Here is a 20,995-nt window from a genome sequence, read left to right on the forward strand (position 1 = left end):
CTGTTCAGCAAACCACATCCTCTATAAATAAAGTCTTGACTCTGATGAGGAGTAGCTCCTGTAAGTCAACAAGAGGGAAAGGAAATCTTAGGTTAGACAATTTTATGTAAAGCGACTTAAAAGTACGTTATACGTTTCGGGGCAGTGTTGGGTTCAAAGACGCTTTGATCCGGGGAAGTTTTGAACAGAACCAGCAACTTTCTAGTTCTTTTTCAAAGGCAAGACTGAAATTTTGTCCCCATAAGGAAGTGCAGTTTGTTAAAACCTTAATTAATACGCGTGAATTCAAATAATAAAGGGAATCACTTTGTGCATCATGTTTTTGCTTTTATGGCCTGAATGGCTTTGATGTAACAGTGAATATGTAACCCTGAAATATTTTTCACAGTATTTCAGTTCAACATAAGTTTGAACTTAAAGTTGTTCGATTAGGATGAAAAATGCACAGTAATTACTGTAGTGTAATCCTCAGAGCTCTGTAATGAATTTAGCACAAAGTTCTTCATTTTTGTGCTGTGATGTTCAGTCAAGAAAAGTATTTTTCCTTTTGCTTCTTGGAAATTGGTCTCGAAATCTTAATTGGAAGAGCTCCTGGCACTGCATGAAGTGTTTTAACATAAATAAATTAGCGTTCTGAGCAGTGGTGTCAAAAGTACACACATTTGTTACTTAAGTAGAAGTATAGATACTGCAGTTTAAAAATACTCTGGTAAAAGTTGAAGTATCAACTTGATCTCTTTACTCAAGTAAAAGTGAAAAAGTATGCGCTCCAAAACCTACTTAAAGTATAAAAGTATAAAGTAACCTTTAAATAAAAAAAATATTTTTATTTTTATTTAAAACCCACACAAAAAGGTAGATGCCACTATATGAATTGTAAGCTTAATTTGAAAACTGATTAGTTCTACACGTGGGTCTTGGGTGTGCAGAGTTTGCATTGCATTTTCCACGAGTCATTTTTGCACCCGACTATTTCGAAAAATTCTTTGAGATGGGGCCAAGGATGAGGAAGGTCTTGTTGGTGTCCGTCTCCATCTCCCGATACGCTGTGTCCTGTGTGTTCCTGTGTCCGACCTTTAAGACATTTCGCGATCTTTTTCTGAATCCCACATTGTGGCGTGGCACACACTTCTCGCAGCTTCACGTTCGCAGTTTGTAGAACACCTGCTTGCTTCTGACGAATGACGATTTCCTTGTGTGTCAGCACAAATTTGATGAATAGCCTAACCAATGAGTGGTTGCGTTATATGATTCATCCAATTACACTCGTTCTCACTAGGTGTGGATGACGCCACTGATCTGTATTGGATGGCGCACATGACGTGAAATACATAAACATTAAACTGAAGCCTAACGAGGCTGTTTGTTTTGAAAATGTAAGGAATAGAAAGTACAGATACTTGTGTTAAACTGTAATAAGTAGAAGTCAGAAGTAGGCAGAAAAATAAGTAATGGAGTAAAGTACAGATACCTAAAAAGTGTACTTAAGTACAGTAACGAAGTATTTGTACTTCGTTACTTGACACCTCTGGTTCTGAGTCACCTCAGTGTTTTATGTTGGTGCCACAGGATCAGATTTATGGGAAATCGGCTGGAAGGCTTTTTAGTCCAGGAAAAAGAGATTGGCTGGAACTAAAGGCTTTATTCTCTTTTCTTTGGAGGATCTCACTATTTAGGTTTTCCTTTGTTCAAAAGAAGATTTTTTTTCCCCCAAACTGGTAAAAACCTCAACTGGCTAGCAAAACAAATGAACAAAGAAAAATAAATAAAGAATCCAAAGCCAGAGCTGGATCGTGATGTTTGTCTCCGTCTGTCTGCTAGACCCAGTGAGCAGCAGCCTGGCCCAGTCAGTGATGTCCATGGCCTCGTCCCACTCGCAGCACTCCCACATCAGCACTGACACCATGTCCTCCATGTCAGGGTCCTACCTAGCCGGGGCCGAAGGCGAGCCTCAGGGCGACGAAGGGGGCGACATGGAGGGCGAGGAGAACCAAGACGCCCTCATGGAGAGCCGAGGACCATCGCAGCAGGAGGGGGTGAGGATGGAGGAAAAGGAGGAAAAAATGACCACATGATGATGCAATCTCATCACTGAATTGCCTCCCTCTGGATCTTTTTTTCTGATTCAGGAGATTTCTAAGGAGCCAAAGGAACAAAACTACTCAGTGGCTGTAGAGGAGCAGGACTCAGAGGTGACTATAACCCACACACAAACAGTGCGATCAATGCTCATTTTCAGTATTACGTGTTACTAAACCTTTTTTCTGTTTTCTTCAGGGAAATGATGTCACCGAAGAGGACTGCCCCTCCCCATCTAATGGGAAAGGTAGCTATGGTGACTATCCTTCACTATTCACCCCAGACCTCCCATCTCCCTTTGCATCTTTTGCTCTCAGATCACAAGGAAAGAGATTCAACCAGTCACAGAATATAGTATGGACTGACTGGTTGATATTTCCATACATCTCTTTGACCCATGGCTGATAAAGTCCTCTAGATGGGGCAGTCTCTTTCACAATGCATGTACTGTAGTGTTTGCTGAAACCAACGCCAATATGCAGTATCTCAGCTGCAGAGAATGGCTTCTCACTGCTTCACAGTGAGGGCTGAAGCCAATTTCAGACCAAATTGTCTTCACAAGGGATGCTTTGATAAAGCTTTTGATGTGATTCAGTTACTGATCAAATCCTTTGGTCATTATGTTGTCTATATTCACATCTAACAGCACAAACATCAGTCCAGCGTCCTGCAGAGATCCCAGAACCTAAATTGTTCCACAGCTGAAGGATCACGCTTGAAAGAAGTTTGGGGGGCGAGTGTGTTACTTTGCCTCTTGTAACTTAGAAGCAGTCTGTCATCATTCTGGCTTTCATAAACTAATTTGTCTGAAATATTCAGATCTATCAGTGCATCCTTTCACTCGCAGCAAGAAATGTGCACCCACAAGCATCCTGTGTTTAGGCAAGGTTCTGCTCCCCACCAGGCTACTGACTTGCATTTGCATGATCTGCTCTTGCATACCAAAGCTTACGTGTACAACATCTTTGTTTGTCTTTACTGCATGTGTATGAAGTGTGTCATTGAAGTGTTTTAAGCTCTTGATCTGCTGTTTTATCTGCAGCATTGTAAAGCTTCCACCTGCTCCATCTGCTCTGCTTCTGAATGCTGCTGGTATCCCCAAGTGTGTGTGTGTGTGTGTGTGTGTGTGTGTGTGTGCGTGCGCGTGCACGTGTGTGTGAGAGTGTGTGTGTTTGTGAAAATGTGAGTGATGTAGTGCTAAAGAAAGTGTGGTACGTAACGTGTGTGATTCTCCAGTAGCGCTTGACGCAAATAACAACAGGGTCACCTTTGATCATAAACACTTTAAAACATGTAAATGAGTTCCTGTGAGGGTCGTTTGTGTTTGTGTGTGTGTGTGCGTGTGTGTGTGTGTGTGTGTGTGTGTGTGTGTTGTGACATCGGGCTAAACTGAAACACTTGTGAGTTACTGAATGACCTTCCAGTTCTTTAGGAGAAGAGTGGACCCGTGCTGCCTGTTCACACTGCAGGATGTATGCGTGCTCGCGCACGTGTGTGCGTCTGCAGCAGCCTCTGAATGTACGCCATCGGTTTGGCTGTGCTAAACTGCCAATCATTCACTCATCTTTGTCACAAACACTCAAAAACTCACACATTCAGGCTCACTACAGACATGACGCATTTATTACACATATTAAACATGTCACTATTTATTACCTGAATATAATTAAAAACACAGAAAATTACAATCCATAGAGTCATAGATATCCATAGAGCAGACAAATTCCATTTATTTCATTCTGTCCTGCTTATGCCGCAAGAAACACTGAGCCGGAAGAGAGAGATAAGAAACTGAGGATGCTTCCAAAAGGAGTAGCGGCCATTTTTTAGTCAGGTTGTTTTAAATAAATCACTACTTTTAATTAAAAAAATGTTTCTTTATGATTTATATAATGTCTTTAAATTGCCAGAATCACAGGCAAATTCAGTTAAATTGAGTTTTATTTATACGGCGCCAAATAACAACAAATGTCACATCATGCCACTTCAAAGATACAGTTCAGTTCAAGCCAATTGCAATCCAATTCATTAGAAAATATTGGAACAATAATTTTGAAGAATCTCGAACCTCAAAGTATCTGACTGTGTAGCTCACTGCAAGTCATGGTGCAATAATACAGTAAATATATTACTGATTTCAATAAATTAAATGTCTTCCAGTTAAAAGGAATTCATCACACTTCTAAGATCAAATAAAACCAAACATTTCTGCTTATTGATTTGTAGTTTATGACAGGAGATCAATTACATCACAACAAAATGGCACCTTTTTTTTAAAATTGTTGCTTGTCTCAGTAAATACCATCATACAGCTCAGTCTTGATATATACTGAACTTTATTTTATTAACAAATGTGCTACATATACAAAATATGACAACAATTCTCACGCATTCTCACCCCCAGCTTGTGTGTTAGAATGTAAGAGTGCAAGAATTACTGACATCCAGTGGTCACATTGAATGTAGCAACCATGTCCAATTCCCTCCAGCCACTGTCTAGCAGCACATTGCATCTGTATTGCTAAATGGTCAAAGGGTAAATTACTTATCGAGGAGAAAACAAACAACTTCAGGGTCACTCAGAAGGATCTTCATCAGCGATTTCCATCTGGGAAAAGCTGCACCGTTGTTTATTCCTTTTTTCTGTCCTGACAGATCCCAAATTCACTTCCCCTCCTCCATGTTTTCACTTCTTCGATCAGGTTGAGTCCCGTGCTGCTGCCTGTTCTTGGCTTAAGTAATTAGGAATATCCTCCATTTCTCAAATTTTTACCCTGAAACTTCTCATGCGGTATCTACAGCCATGAATTCTTCCACTTTCTCTGAATAGTATGCTTCTTCTGGAGCTGTTTATACCGGTAAACATGGCCATTCTCCAGTGTCGTAGGATCCACTGCGCAGATGATACAAAAGGCTCATTCGAAAATCTATTAGGTATTAAAAGAAAGGTTTTTAATAAGTGTTTCACACTGCAGCTTTAACCAAAGACAGATACAGGCTCATTTGAGTTTTTAGACAAAGAGGAGTCATACCTCTCATGCTTTATTGATCCTGAGTGATGTGTTTGCTCAGTAAGAACAATCAATTGTTCTTTTCTCTTTTATAAACTCTGTGCCAATATTGCACCGTATATACATTTTCTTGTCCTATCTAGTTAAATATTTCAGCCTTTAGTCATTGTTCCTTCCCAAATTAGCAAAATTATTTCAACTCTATGCCCTCATGTGTTCCTCAGAGGGAAAATTAATGGATTATAGTGTTTTATACTCAGTAGTTTATGAAGTTACAGGCCACGTTAAAACTTTTTTTTATGTCTAAATTCAGCCCACACACACTTGTCAGTTTGCGGAATGTTTTCTGGAAGGACTTTCAGAAACATCGCTGATCATCAAACTCCCTCTGCACCTGATGTTTGAGACTGATCAAGTGTCGAAATATTTTATCATTGCCACTCGAGCATGGCTTTCCTTCCCACCCTCCTCACCCTGCCTGTGTCACCCCCTCTCCTCCCCTCCTGCTGTGCCTGGCTGCTCTTGTTTGACCTTTGCCCTCGCTTGCAGGTGGGCGGAGCAGGTGTCCAGAGTTGGCCAATAACAATCAGGGCGTCGCCCACTGCGACACGCCCTCTTTGGGGTTGGATAATGAGCAGGCTCCCGACAGCCGATTCGCCGGTGAGTGGCAACCTGTCGAACATGGACCACTGAGAGCAGAGGATAGAGGAGATGAAAAGTGAGGAGTGCATGAGCCAAAGGAGTGAGGGATACTGACTCATTAGCTTTATGTTCTAACATGCTAATGACAATTTAAGCTCAACAGACAAAAAAACAAAGTTAGCAGTTAATGAGCGGAGGATATCATGTAGCATCTTGGCCCAGCATGAAGATCCGAAGCCTTTCTTCTTCTCTTCATTCCTACCCTCTGGTGTTGTGATACTTCACTGCTTTTTTTCTTTTTGACACTGATTAGCTGTGCACTCTTTCCTTCCTCTTCCCTTTAGCTGAAGCCCTGTTGTGTTTGTATGTGCGTATGAGTGCATCTCATCGTGTGTCTGACTGATTTTTTTGCATGCTGGTGAGTGTGTGTGAGAGAAACTATTTCGGTCTTTCCCAAATATTGAAGTTCATGATCAGTGTCTGCCAGCTCTGAGCCGCTTTGCCAAACATCTGCACCTCATTTCCCCACCCTCCATCTCCTGTCCTCCCCTACTCCTCCTCTCTGCTTCCCAAAACTCAGTGGATCATTGTGATGAGAGCTAAAGGTTCTTGATTGGAGTCCTGGTCGATTTTCACTGTTTGCACCTTCTAAGTCTTGCATCTTATTTGGTCTCTTTAATTAAGTATAAAGCAGCAATGAGTCCAAGATACATGAGGTGTAACACAGTTGCTTTTTCACTGTTTAAGCTTGCAAATATAGCAGAAATAAAACCACAACAAATCCATCTGATTGTCACTGTCTCCAGAGATATTCTATTCAGTTAATGTAATAAAACAAGTTCAGATGCCAGGTGTAATTTAGCTTGTAAAAGGAGTAATATTAGGTTTTAACTTCCTTCACAACCTTCAGCTCTTTATAAATTTTGTAGCTCTTCTCTTCCTCCACTCCTCCTTGATTCCACTCATTCCTTTGCAGCCACATTTGACCCGGTTGGTGTTTTATGGTGGATGTTGTGACATGTTTCGTAAAAGTTTTGTTATCTCTCTGTTTCTCTCCTTTCCCACCCCCTCCATTATTCTTCACATCCTCTTCTGTCTTTTCCCGGACATTTCCTTTTCCACCTCTTTCTTCTTCCTCTGTCTCTTCTTCTCCACCTTCTTTTTTCCCTCTTTTGCTTTCTTTCGGATGGACAGATGAGGAGTCGTGCCCAGTGCACATTGAGGAATAGGTATGGAGCTCTGGTTAGATGAAAGAGCAGACATGAGGCTTCATATTTTATGTATTCACATACATTATGTTCTAGTTTAAGCTTCCTATCATGCAGGGAATCTTAAGATTACATTTTTCTCTTGAAAAAGTCAATACATTTCACTCATTAAATATCTTTAAAATGTGATTCATTTTTCATCATCAGGGTTTTTTATTTTTTTTAGATAAAAGGAAATGCTGCAGTTTTATCTCTGTTTATTTACAGCTCAGAATCTGCCTTGTGTATATCTCCTCATCCTTTCCTAAGCAGATTAGGGAGTTTGTGATGTTGTTTATTGTTCACATTATGAAAACTACAGTACTGTAAAAGTATCAATCTTTTTTTTTTTTTATAGTAATTTATTGGTGAAAGTTTTTCCGATTAAGGCTCAAATACAGTCAACAGCTATCCCAAAATTATTCAGTTGCATATATCACATTAAAAACTATTTGAGGACACGATATCAGTGTTGAAACTGGGGGATTTTATTGTTTTTTGAGAAATAAACCAGCCAGCAACACTTTTAAAAAAAATAAAAAATAAATAAAGAATAACACACAGGGGCAACAGAAAACTGGAAAAGTTGTGTAATGTTAAAAGAAAATCTCACAATACATTTGATTAGTTAGCAACAGGTAAGTGGCATGATTGGGTATTAAAAAGGGGCTTTTAAAAGGAGCTTAGTCTTTAAGAAGTAAACGTAAAAGAAGGGGTTCACCACTGTCAAAAACTGCATTATGTAATATTCAATACAAGCCTCTCCATCTCCTGTACCTAATGTCGTAAAACATGCATAGAATCTGAAAACGTCTCCACACAGCTGAAGGATCATGCAGGGAAAAAAAGAAAATACTGACATAGTTTGTCACAGATTTTGGAGCAACATATGCTGCCATCCAGATGTATTTAGGGAAAGCCTTGCTTTTTATGCACGTATTGCAGCAGCGAGGCCCTGACAGTCGATCCTTGAAAATATTTAGTCCATTATCAAATGAGTAAATGTGATAAAGGCTGAGCAGCGGAAATCCGGTGTCAAGTAAAAATGGGAAATCATCTTTCACTTTAAAAACGAAGATTTTTTTTCCCCTTCATGAAAACTTAAAAGTGAGAAAAGCAAGAATGGTTGACGCTTTAGACTACAGACGACAGAAGTGTTTTTGGATCCTGTTCAAATATGGCTTCTTCTTTGCACGATAAAGCTTTAACCTGCAGTGAACTGTGTTCACAGACAGTAGCATCTGGAAGTGTTCCCGAGCCCATGCAGTGACTCCCATGATGGAAAAGTGTCTGTTTTTAATAGCCGGAAGATCACAGACATCTGAACCTGATTTTTGAGATGTCTCCAGATTTTCTGAATATTTTGTTACTATGTACTGTCGATGATGGAATATTCAATGTCCACACAATTTTACACTGAAGGATATAAATAAAAAATTGTTCCACGACGCCCGCCCCAGATTACTGAACCACTGCTCATCTGTACTTAACCTAATAGTTGCATCGTGTCCCTTCAGCTGTTTCCTTTATGTACTGCTAATTTTTTAAAAGCCCATCCCAACTTTTGGATGTTTTACTGCCATCAAATTCAAGATTAAGTCATATTTTTTCATGAAACAGTAAAATGCCTCACTTTGAGCATCTGAATAAAATATTGGTCTATGAGATTTGTAAATCTATGCTTTCTGTTTGTATTGACATTTTACACAAGGTTTTACACATACCCTCTTCTCTTTCTTTGGTGTCTTTTCTTTTTCAGATCTGATGTACCTCGGGGGCTACAGGCCTATTCTGGAGCCCCTCTCCCACCGCTCCTCCACCAGCAATATCAACCTGGAGGAGCAGAACAGGGATGGTCAGAGTCCTAAACATCCCCGCCGCGGACCACTTAATGTGTAACACCTCTACACAAACAAATGAAAAACACCCGTCCAGAGTCAGCTTTTCTTACCCTGCCATAGTGCTGCATCACTGGACACTGTCCTCGCTGAGCAGTGAAACACATCCCCATCCGTCTCCACATGTTTTGGATTTACTGTAGTTGCAGCCGCTGAATCCCTGTGAGAGTGAAAAGAGGAACAAGGAAGAATCACCTCTCAGTGATCGGTGCACTTTTACCTCTCATGAGATTCTTCATTTCTTGTCTGAGACCTTACTTGTTGTTGGAATGATTAGCTTACTGCTACATTATTATTTATTACCTGTAGGTTTATTGAGAGCTGCGTTTTGTGACATTATCTTTATAAAATACATGCTGCTCCTCTTTTCTCCTTCCCTTCCATCCTTCTCACTGTATAACCAGCCAAACAGTCAGGGGCTACTGTGATCGGCAATCGGATTTATTACTACTAACTTCCTCTCTGTTATAAACTCTTATAAAGAATGAGTGGTTGGACACTTTGACACTAAACGTCAGCTCTCACCGGACTACCTTACCTTTCTGAAGAGAAACATGCTGAACCCCTCTCTTCGGATCAGGGAGCTCTCGTCTCGACTTCGCATGCAGCTTTCAAGCTTTCCTCTCATTTCCCACCACACTTTTGACAAATACAACCAATGCTGAATGTGAATTCAGAGGCAGTCGGACTTAAATGTGGGTGATTGAGCAGAGAAATGCTGTCCAAAATGACCTGAAATGAACTGACGTAAAAAAAAAAAAAAAATAGAAAAGGTCGCCTCACAGAATGTATGACGACTGTGGGTCATACAGAAGGGGAATGTACGTGACATCTATAATGTCACCTAAACTGAAGTCAAACACAGACTTTGACACCCATCCTCCATTGCCATCCGCTCCATCTTAGCATGTCAGTATTATTGTAGTGCAACTTGAAATCGACAAGTACAACCAAGCAATAACGAAGCCCGCATCTTATCTCCTGCACTAGGACGCTCATTTGCAGTTAAAACAATGAGAACAACTTAGTTTGCACTGGCCTGTTATATTCAATTCCAGACCGTTCAGTGTGTTTAATTGTCATTTTGTATTTTCATGTTGCCATTGTAAAGGGATTTATTGTGAGAAAAGCCTCGTGCGGTGAATCTGAAAAGACGTCCATCCTCATATTTCCCCTGTTCCAATCATCCCGATGCGCCCGTCTCCTCTCGTTTGTGAAGCTTTTAGTTGTTTTTTGATTTTGTATAACTTTGATGTATATCTCACCTGTTGTTGATGCTCTCTGTTTCTGTGTTTTAATTTGTTGCAGAACACTGTGTTGTTTCTTAGAATGTGGATGAAAATATGTTAACAATTTTGTAAAGGTAAACATGCGACTCACACAACAAATAACTGAAAAGGGACAAGATCTACATTTAATGCACTATCAGCTGATTCCTAGACGACACATTTTGTGGTGCATGAGGCGATAATAGAGTAAGCATGTTAGTCCAGGCCAGCCTGCACCCTCCTGTAGACTTGATGATGGATCACTGCACAAACATGAAGCGGTACCATATCCTTCTGTAGTGTTATATATTGGTTATTGGCGCCCTATTCCATTGGCCGAACTGTTAAGGTCAAGACTGCTGCACTACTACAACCAAGCTGCAATCAGTCATGTGATCACAGTCCGAACGTGCAGACTGAGCCTTCCTCTGGCACCAGTCACAGTATGATATCAGAAGAATCCGCAAGACCCCACTTTTTTTAGAGTGAAAATGTCAAATAAGACTTAAAACTGACAATAAAGTTTTTGCAACTAAACAGCCAGTGAGTGGTTTCCTGTTGATGTAAATGAGAGAGAGGGAGAGATTCATTACTCAGGCCTGGATTGTGTTTTGGTTTATGTCCATGACCATGAAATGCTTCTCTGAAATCTTACCTAACATGGTCACTGTTGCTGAAACTCTCCTCACACATGTACACATCATTTTTCATGCTCTCTCTTCCCAGCAGTTAATGCTTCCCAGGGCTAAAAATCCATTTCCCACACAACAAAGTTGCAAAACTATTTGCGTGGCATTGAACTGTAATTCTAAACAGGAAATGTATACACTAAAGTGTATTTTTTAGGCCACCATGAGCCACCAGAAATACTCCAGTGCACCTGTAAATCTTTTGAACTCTTACTATGGGATTAAAAAAAAAAAAACTAGACATATTTCCTTATTTAATGCTTTAACTTGTGATGCTGTATAATATGTTGATCCAAAATCTGTAAATATCTGCTGTTGCAATGAGCAGCAACATATGATTCACATGTTTTTAAGCCCCTTTAACCATTTAGTGACTCTTTTGAATTGGGGCACTGTCTTCCTGAAATGGACCATAAGAATGTAAATGTTTAATTACAGGATAAAGTTGGACATCAGAAAACCTTTGCACTGGTTTGAAGAGACCCTTCCTTCTAAGGAAATACATGGTCTGAAACCATGCCAGCAAGGTAGGATAGTCACCAGATCTCCTCACTATATGGATAAAATTTTCTCTTAAATTTGTCACCCCTCTATACTTTGTTATCCACCAGATAATCTTAAATCAACTCTAAACTAGAGGTAATGGAACACCCCCTTCTCTTACGTCTCATTGTCTCCTCATTATTGCTACTCGTTAAAGAGAGACCAAGAAATCTACAAAAAAAAAAGAAGTGTAAAGCAAAAGAGAAAACCACAAAAACCTTTTAAAATTTTGATTTAAAGCTGCAAGAATCGGTGTATTTGTAGAGACTTCTGTACTTTTCTGCTTTGAACACATTGCTCTCAGTTGCACCCTTTAGGTCTGTATACACATATTCCTCAAGATATAGTGCAGACCTAAAGCAAAACCTAAAACAAGACCTAAAAGGGAGTGTGCTTACACTAATGATGATTGATCAAATGTTTGTCTACTGTTACAGTCAGTGGGTCTACATGATGAGATTAATTTGATGTGATTCGCTAAAATGACTGCGTGCTTCAAAGCCTTTCTTTTTTTTTTTTTACTGCAGATGTTCACAGCCTATAAGTGAAGATAAAGCTGCCTAGCACTTCCAATTGGCTAATTACAGCCTTCATCTCTGTCCTGAGCAAAAACATGCGTAAAGTATATTTGGACTTAAAGGATCATATTATACCCTTTTTTTTCACAAGGTGGCGCAATATAATGATATAACTGTGCATTCTTTGACCGATATAACGCAGAGAAACAGTACAGCTACTTCTTTTTCACCCACGCATTACATCTCTATTCAAGGAGATTATTATTTTTTTGGCCTTAAATTGTTCTTTATTACGGGTGGTACTGCTTTGATCGGCAGGTAACTGCAGTGGCTCTTATCCAACAGATCTGCATAGTGTTTTTTCATTCTATCCTTAGCGAGTCATTTCTGCCTCCCAAATCCAAAAGGATGATGAAGCAAAATAACAAACCAGAGTCTTTAAAACAGCTGCCCTCGAACCTATGTAGGACGTCACACCGGTTGTGTCCATTTTTCAAAATACAGCCAACTGTCTTGTCAAACTTCTTAAAGCTTGACGTGTATAATGCTGTATTTCTACTAATAAATGCAAGGCTAACCAGGGCAACGTGTGAGGAAACAGCTGGTCAACACAACATTTAAAAAAAAAAAGCTAAAATATGTACCATATATCCTGAATGTAAAGTAGCAGCAGCAGCTAACACCAACAGTTTGGTGCCTAAGAGGCTGAACCCTTTAATTAACAATGAACTGGTAACTTATAAGCTATCTACAGTAAGTAGTCTATAAACTATAAGTAAACTAAAAGTAACATCAAAGTTATTAAGTAGTTCAGTGGTTTAATTCTGGGGATAGCTGTGCATTTTTAAATGTCTCAGTTAATACCAGCTTGGTATTTCTCTCATGCTATTAGTAAAAACATTGGAAAACTTTTAAATTAGAGGCTAAAGTGTCATAAATAAAGATTTCTGGATTTCATTCAAATCTTTGTGTATATATATATATATATATATATATATATATCATATGTGAAATTTTTGAAATTATCACTATGTGAAAATTGAAAACCTCTAAGATTTGGACCATTTTCACAATCTTTGTCATTTCATAATTCAAACAACCCGTTCGTTATATATACTAAAACAGACTCTGTGATGGCCCTTGTTGTATCGAAAGATGTGTTTCCCTAAACATCAGATTAGTTTTAAGGCCAGGCCGCCCACTGTGAGACTGACAGGAGACAATGATGTGAACAAGTGGGTTTCTAATGTCATTACCACATTGTCTTGGGTATCAAGTTCTGCCTTGATTACATTTTACCATCTCCTTTGTTGTTAGCTGCTTTGCACGTGTTACAGCATCTGTTCTGTAACTGGGTTTAAAAGTCACATGTAGAGAGCAAAATCTGCCTTGTTTCTTTTAACAGTGCCAGCAAGCCATAAAGTCACATCATCTCTACGTGTGAACAGATGAATGCCCTCCACCAGATTCCCATTTAGCTTGGTTATTTGTTATTCTCTTCTTAAAAGGATCATACACAATCTCACTTGTCAAGTGAATCAAAGCAAAGCCTGATATATACCAAATACTGTACATCTGTGTCCCCTTTCGTGTAAGCCAATTACAGCATCTGTCATGGATGTCCACACGGGAGGGATTTCTCATTTCACTCTGTGGGTGAGCTCATTCATCGTGCCTAGCCCTCCTCAGCTGAGATCCAAGCTGCAGATCAGGCAGCAGGGACAAACTCACAGCTGTAGAAATGATTTGTGTTGCTTTTCTCCTCCTGGTCATCCTAACAGGTAAGATTTCTGTTTCTCTGTTTGACTTTTTTTTAAGTAGCAATAAGTTATAAAGTTTTCCATTAGCTTTGTATCTATTTCAGTAACTTTTTTGTTGTTGTCTGTGAGTGTTCTCACAAGCTATTTCATCATATATTTGTAGATGAAAGTACAATTTTTCAGCTGACAACATTTCTGGTTGTCATGTTTTGCAATTTACCGCTTATATGAAACAAAACTAAGATCCAAGGAAAGAATATAATGATTTTAAAAGGGCCAGAAACCCAGGAGCCGTCCTCATAGCATAGTTCTTATTTGTATGATAAACTCTAAGAACAAAAACATTTTTTTAGTAGCTATTTATAGATAAAATCTTTTAAAGATTTTTTCCAGAGGTTCATCTAGGAGTATAAAGGGAATCAACAACCCCATTTATCAAAAAAGATTCTTTGGAAAATGTGGGGAAAGAAGCTAAATGCACTAACAGCATAATGAGTTTTCAAAAAATAGTGCCAAACAGTACAAAGAAGATGTTAAATGTAGAAACTGATCTTTTTTTTCACTGTTTTTTTTTTGTGGAGTTTTTGCTCATTTTGATTTAATACGCAGTTAGAATGATTTGTAAATAATTGCATTGTTTTATTTACATTTTACTCACTGTTTTAACTTTTTTTGGAAATGTGTTTGTAGATTTTTGATAGAAATCTCTAAATAAGTCATATATTGAGTGATCATATATTGAGCGATTTACCATTACATGTGCATGTTCAACAAAAACTGGAGTCCCAATAAAACCTGGCAAATGATAAAACTAAAACCTTCATACACCTCCACATTTTCTATACTCGCATAATCAAATTCAGAGTTGCGGGGGATGGGGGGGGCACGGTACACCCTGGACAGGGCGCCAGTCCATCACAGGGCCAGACAAACGAGACAAACCGCTATGCACACTCACACTCCTAGGGTCAATTTAGAGTCACTCTAACATGCATGTTTATGGATGGTGGGAGGAAGCCGGGGTACCTGGAGAGAACCCATGCAGCACTCCGGGGAAAACATGCAAACTCCACACAAAAAGGTCCCAGCCAGGATTCGAACCATGAACCCTCTTGCCGACAGTGCTAACCATCACACCACTATGCAGGCCCAAAATGAAAATAACAGTATAAACTAAATATAAAACAAACATGCAGCAAACTAAGAGGCCCTGTACTGTTAACAATAACAAAAATGATCTTTGTAAGTTTTACAAAAACCACCTCACTGATGGCTGTTCATGTGTAGATGGGGCCTCCTATGAAGTGTGCAGTTACCACGACGTTTTGGACTACCTGAACCTTACAACAAATGACCTTGCATTCAAACTGACCCGGCCCGTTCTGGACCACACACACACCACTGTGGTGAAGTTGGACATCATCCTGTATGCCATCCTGGCAGTGGTAGGTGCTGCATTGTAGATATATAATTCATACGATAAATGCTGTCATGCAGGTGGTCTGACCATGGTTGTACTCCTAGGTTGAGAAAACACAAACTTTTGTTCCTTTCATCTGGGCCTCAGTGGTGAGCTGAGTCAATTTTTGATTATCTGAATTCTTTATATTCCAGTAAACACCTTTTTTGTTATCTTTTATGTAATGTTTACATGATTTGTTAGCTGCACATCATTCTTTTTGCTGTGACTCAGTCTTTCTCTGTTAAATTCACCTTTAATTTACTGCAGAAATGGAACGATGAGCGCATCTCATGGGATCCTGCTCAGTTTTGTGGGATCACCAAGATTTCAATTCCTAAAGACTTACTCTGGAGACCAGATCTTTTCATCTATGAGATGTAAGCTTGAACCACACACACAGACATGAAGCATAGTTTAAGACAACATGTGAAAAACAAACGGAGGCAGATTTTTACAGAAAGACACTGGAGAGAGAAAAGATGACAACCACTGTCATATCGGTCAATTAAAGTTGCCATGAAACATCTGGTTTATACATAAGGCCTCTATATATTTATGAATTTATGAAGCCACACTGTTGTAATTGTTGCAGTATTTGGTACATCTGCAATTAACGCAAATAATTAGTCTCAGATGTCAGGTGGTAACTTAGAGTTAAATGAAATGTAAGGTTGGGTGGAAAACATTAAACCTTGGCCTTTCAGCATATATGGTTTTATACTTACTGATTAATGACTTCTCTGTGTGCTTACTTTAGTTTTTTACACACCACGGTTTTTGTACTATTTTCGAAGTAAGTAAGATATCATCTTGCAGCCATGACAAAAGGTTCTCCATCTGTTGATTTAGCTCATGATTAGTGTGAAATGGCAGGCTGTTTAAATGCTCTACATGCTCTGCTGTTGTTGTCTCAGGACACAGAAGGATGACTCCCCTCAGAACCCATACATGTTTGTGTCTTACGATGGGACAGTCTCTTTCGATGAAGACATGAAGGTGGTAAGCACCTGCAAGATGGACGTCCACAAGTTCCCCTTTGACACACAGGAATGCAACATTTCCATTGGTTCTGCCATATACTGTGGTGAGTAAGAAATGTTTGCATTTCAGTCAGTGCTGTGACTGCTGTGATTTTATTTCCCCTCGCAATTTCTATCCCTTCTCTTTTCACAGCTGAAGAAATTACACTTCTTCCTTTCTCAAACTCCTCTCGGGCCACCCAGTTTTCCCGAGAGGTCATGAAAACTCAGGGAGAGTGGGAGTTCCTGTGTCTGTCCGTCAACAATACCACAGTCAGCTACGAAGATGAAAACTGGAAACAACTCATATACACTGTACGCAACTACAGGAGAGACAAACCTAACTAACAAATCGAAAAAGACAATGCAACTGTTCAGAGAAACACAATGAATACAGAGTATGAAGGCGTGAATGGTTTGTAAATAAGTATCCAGATTTCAGCCTTATGAAAGGGACATTTTGTAGGGTTAAAGTTGGGTTGTATGAAGTACTTATGAGCTGTTAGTGTCTTATCTGCAGTAGATGGCAGTCGGAGCTCTCATCAGCTGAGTCCATCAAAAGTTGTCAGACTTGTTGGACAGACAAGAAAAAATCCCTAAAAGCAGGTATATGAGTTTTTATATAATCAAAACGGTAAACGGAAGAGTATTTTTCCTGAATTGTTTTCATCGCTAATCAAAGTTGATATTTGCAGAATATTTATTTATAAAAGAAGCTCTTCTGGAAGCTCATATTTAGCTTAGGATTCTGAAATTTCGCTATATTTTATGAACCACCGCTGTTTGTGTTTTAATTTAAAGTCCCCCTAAATACGTACTTTTGGTTTGTAAATTCTCGATTTGATTTTTGTCACCCCTGCCCACACATTTCAAATACAGGGACATAGATTCACGATAGACATAGAAGGACTTTCTGGTTTTGGAGAACAAAAGATGGCAAATTTTAACAGTGATCCACCAATTAAACTCAGATCTATGTTGTGTTCAGTCAGCCTTTGCATTGTGAAATAACTGGTATGACATAGTAAGTGCGGCCACTGTCAAAATACTCTATTTTGTGTTCTCTAAAGGAAGAGGTGAAAACACAAAAAAATCTTTGAGCACAGATTTGAAAAACTGTCAACAGATTGTGACTCTATTGATCGAGCACGCTTTATCAACCCAGAATACAGATTTGTCTTTTTCCTCAGAGGCTTTGTGTTCCCTCAATTCAAACAATAGAAAAATAACATATATATATAACATATTGTTTAATGATGTCGTTATATATTGTGGGCCCATGACAGATGCAGTGTTCACTGCTAATAAAAGTTTAATTGTTGTTTTGTTTGAATTGAATAGTTGCAAGGATAGATTTAGCCAATGTAGCATTACTTGCAAACGGCGAATTCAATCGTTTGCTGTCCCAGTAATAATAATAATGATAATACATTTTATTTACAGGCGTCTTTCATGGCACTCAAGGTCACCTTACAAAAACAACAACAAAAATGATTAAAAATAATCAAAATCGCTAAACGCAAAGAGAGTTAGAGGAGGCCCGTTTAAAAAGGTGGGTTTTCAGATGGGATTCGAAAGTGGAGAATGAGTTCCTGATGCTGGGGGGCGGGGAGTTCCAGAGACGGGGGGCAGAGCGGCTGAAAGCTCTCTCTTGAATTCAAATGAATAAGACATAAACTTCAAGAATAAACTTAGAATTCAAATCCAAATCAAACAGTTTAAGCTCAGATATATGTAATGTATATGACAACATTTTTTTTAATTCAATCCAATCCCTCATCTCTGAAATAAGTTTCTGACTCTACCATTGCCATAATCTCTGAACCTTTTCCCAGGTTACCATAAAAAGGAGACCCCTCCTCCATGTAATCAACTTCCTGTTGCCCATCCTTTTCTTCCTGATTCTGGATCTCGCCTCCTTTTTCATCGCTGACCATCGAGGGGAGAAGCTGGGTTTCAAAGTCACCGTGCTGCTGGCCATCTCTGTTCTGCTGCTCATCCTGAACGACATCCTGCCCTCTATGTCCAACAAGACTCCACTCATAGGTACATGCTCTCACCTCAAGGGACATATTTCACTGAGAATACAAAAACAAACAGTAGTTATCCCCTGTTTCCTCCTCTCAGCGACCTACTGCATTGTGATCTTTGCCCTGATGCTGCTCAGCCTGTTGGAGACGATCTTGGTTACGCATTTAATGGAAAAACAGTCCCAAGACAAGGACAGGCTGCAGGGAGACTGGGAGGACAAACGCAAACAAGTCAACACTGAAAACAGTAATGCAGGTAAAAGTCACACTACATTTCCAGGCTTCCCTCAATAAATATTGTAGTGCTTTCACATGTAATCGAGCTTTGTGATGGCAGTATCAACTTGTTGGTTTAATATGTGATCAAACCCCATCCGCACAGTCCGGATGAAGCAGACTGTCTTAATTCTTTAAAACCTTTTTCACTTTTATTTATTTATTCATTTTGGTGCAGCATTATTATCTGCTTTGTTCTCTGTGTTTTTTCAGAGGATGAAAAACAGACTTGCTGCCCCTGCATCTGTACAGTGTCTGTCAGCAAGAAGCAGCATGAGCTCCTGCCTGTTATCGAAGAGGTACAGTATTAGAGGTGTAGATATTTTTCAGTTCTAAAGATGCATCTCGATGTGGACGTGAACGTTTCTCCATCGATGCAAGAATGGAACCTAATCGAGAATTTGAAGCGGACATTAAAGCTGCACGTGTTGTTACAGCAGCACTAGTATAGTTTGTGAAACGTACATGTGCTTCTAACTCATTGAAGCACATGTACGTACACTGACTCATTTCCCAATCAATCAATCAATCAATCAATTATACTTTATTAATCCCCGAGGGGAAATTCCAAATTCCAATTTCTGGGCCTGAAACTGCCCTGTAGTGCTTGGGGGCTGAGATACCACAGGTCATGACTTTGGTTTCCAGGCCAGGCCAAGCCAATCACGATGAGAAAGAGAAACACAAGTTACTGATAATAATGATATCATATTTACATGGAGAATAAAGAGAGCAGAGCGAGAAAAAGTGCATCATGGGAGGTCACCCAGCAGTCTAGGCCTAAAACATCATAACTATGGGATGTGTCAGGGTCACCTGATCCATCAGCTTTATCAAAACAGATGTTTTTAAGCCTAATCTATGTAAAGATGGAGAGGGTGTCTGCTTTCTGAACCCAAACTGTTAGCATATTCCACAAGAGAGGGGCCTGAAGACAGAAGGATCTGCCTCCCGTTCTACTTTTAGAAACTCTAGGAACCACAAATGAAACGTCACAGTCTGAGAGCAAAGTGCTCTGTTCGGAAAATATCGAAGTAGGTCTTTAAGATATGATGGAACTTTATATGAGTGGAGAGGAATTTTAAATCATTTTCTCGATTTAACAGGGAGCCAATGCAGAGTAGCTAAGCAAATTTCTCCTGCTAGTTCTCATCAGAACTCTGGCTGCAGCATTTTGGATCAGCTGAAGGCGTTTCAGAGACTTTTTGGGACAGCCCAATAATGAATAATTACCTTAGTCCAGTCTTGAAGTAACAAATTCCTGGACCAGTTTTTCTGCATCACTCTGAGACAGGATGTTCCTATTTTTGGCAATTAAACGAAGGTGAAAGAAGGCAGTCCTAGAAACCTGTTTAATCCTGGTCAAAAATAACATCAAGGTTTCTGGAATCCCAGGTTATGCCATCTAGAGTAACTAAATACATAGAACGTGTCTTTCTGAGGCTGAATTCAATATTTATTTTTTGTAGTCTTTTACTGTAACATTATTGTGACTTTGTCTTCAGTTCAAGAAAGAAAGCTTCATGTGGCTTGCTCTCTAATGCAACTCTGTGATCGTGTGCAGGTGAACAACAGTTTTCAGACAGGAGACTCTCATGTCCTGCTGATGATCCTGGAGGAGCTGAAAAAGTTACAGAAAACTGTGAATCTGCACTTCAGCAGCAGAGAAGAGCAAGTGAAGTCCGCCTGCTGCGCCAACAGAATAAACAGTGTTTTTTTCACCTTCTACGTCATCACCGTGACGCTGTTTCTATCCTTCATCTTCATGGAGTGGAACTCCTAAAATGTGTTGACCATACTTTCTTTATTGTAGATCTGTGTCAAATAATCATGGTTTTGCTCAAGTATTTGTTAATGTCAGTAACATTGCTGACTTTATTAGCAAAGTCAATAGGTGATATGTAAAATTAACTGTAAATCTGTGCTGTGTTATACACAGATTCCGTATTGTATAATACAGTATATCTGCCTAGTTGAAACTGAAGTTAATCGAGGAAATAGGCATGTTGTGGAGAGATTGGACAGTGTCACGATCGCGTGGCTTTGGTGTTGTTGTTGTGGTTTTCTCTGTGCTTGAGAGCATTTATTTAGGTGTTGGAAGTCACAACCAACTCAAAAAACAACCCTGGCATTTTGTTTTGGGCTCCCTGCATCTAAAATTGTCATTCAAATTTGCGGGGGGAAACTTAACAAGGTTATCCTTCCTCTTCCCTCTGCATCCCCTTCAAGCTTCAACTTCAGATATTGCTGCATTCGCTGTACCCCAGAAATGGAAAGTTAGAACTCTTTTGCTCTTGGTTTTTGTTTTGCTGTTAGCATTGTTTGGTGTGTGAATAGCTCATTCATTTCTCATACCTTTTAATAATGAGCTCTAAGGGATATTAAGTATTACAGATTATAAAAGGGGCAGGCTCTGAGGAAGATCGGGGCAGAGTGGAGTCAGGTAGGTCACACTTCAGGACAGAGCTTTAAAAAACTGAAAGAAAAAGAAGTTGCTGTAGTGACCCTGAGTTAATTTGATCAAAGCATGACTCAGACAATTTAAGACCTCAA

The 20,995-nt window shown here is 39.4% G+C and overlaps 2 protein-coding genes across 7 annotated transcripts in view; both read left to right on the forward strand.

The window, feature by feature from the left end:
- rnf157 (ring finger protein 157) overlaps positions 1-10,682 on the forward strand; it is a 29,248-nt gene extending 18,566 nt beyond the window's left edge. The window contains exons 15-20 of one of the 6 annotated variants that reach the window (XM_075458120.1): positions 1,822-2,036; positions 2,130-2,192; positions 2,278-2,335; positions 5,640-5,750; positions 6,927-6,961; positions 8,739-8,828. In XM_075458120.1, coding sequence (XP_075314235.1) covers positions 1,822-2,036; positions 2,130-2,192; positions 2,278-2,335; positions 5,640-5,750; positions 6,927-6,961 — 482 coding nt within the window. In that variant the 3' untranslated portion in view covers positions 8,739-8,828. Of the gene's footprint in view, positions 1-1,821; positions 2,037-2,129; positions 2,193-2,277; positions 2,336-5,639; positions 5,751-6,926; positions 6,962-8,738 lie in introns of all 6 variants that reach the window. The other 5 variants (XM_075458119.1, XM_075458117.1, XM_075458122.1 and 2 more) reach the window with 5 other exon arrangements.
- A 2,954-nt stretch (positions 10,683-13,636) lies between these two features.
- LOC142374362 (5-hydroxytryptamine receptor 3A-like) lies at positions 13,637-20,225 on the forward strand. Its single transcript, XM_075458009.1, has 10 exons — positions 13,637-13,676; positions 14,943-15,100; positions 15,180-15,224; positions 15,385-15,494; positions 16,032-16,201; positions 16,291-16,451; positions 17,972-18,182; positions 18,264-18,422; positions 18,656-18,741; positions 20,007-20,225. The coding sequence occupies exons 1-10, from the start codon at positions 13,637-13,639 to the stop codon at positions 20,223-20,225; spliced, it is 1,359 nt and encodes a 452-aa protein (XP_075314124.1).
- Positions 20,226-20,995: the final 770 nt, after the last annotated feature.

This window comes from Odontesthes bonariensis, chromosome 23 (genome assembly GCF_027942865.1).
Source record: "Odontesthes bonariensis isolate fOdoBon6 chromosome 23, fOdoBon6.hap1, whole genome shotgun sequence".
Taxonomy (NCBI): Eukaryota; Metazoa; Chordata; class Actinopteri; order Atheriniformes; family Atherinopsidae; genus Odontesthes; species Odontesthes bonariensis.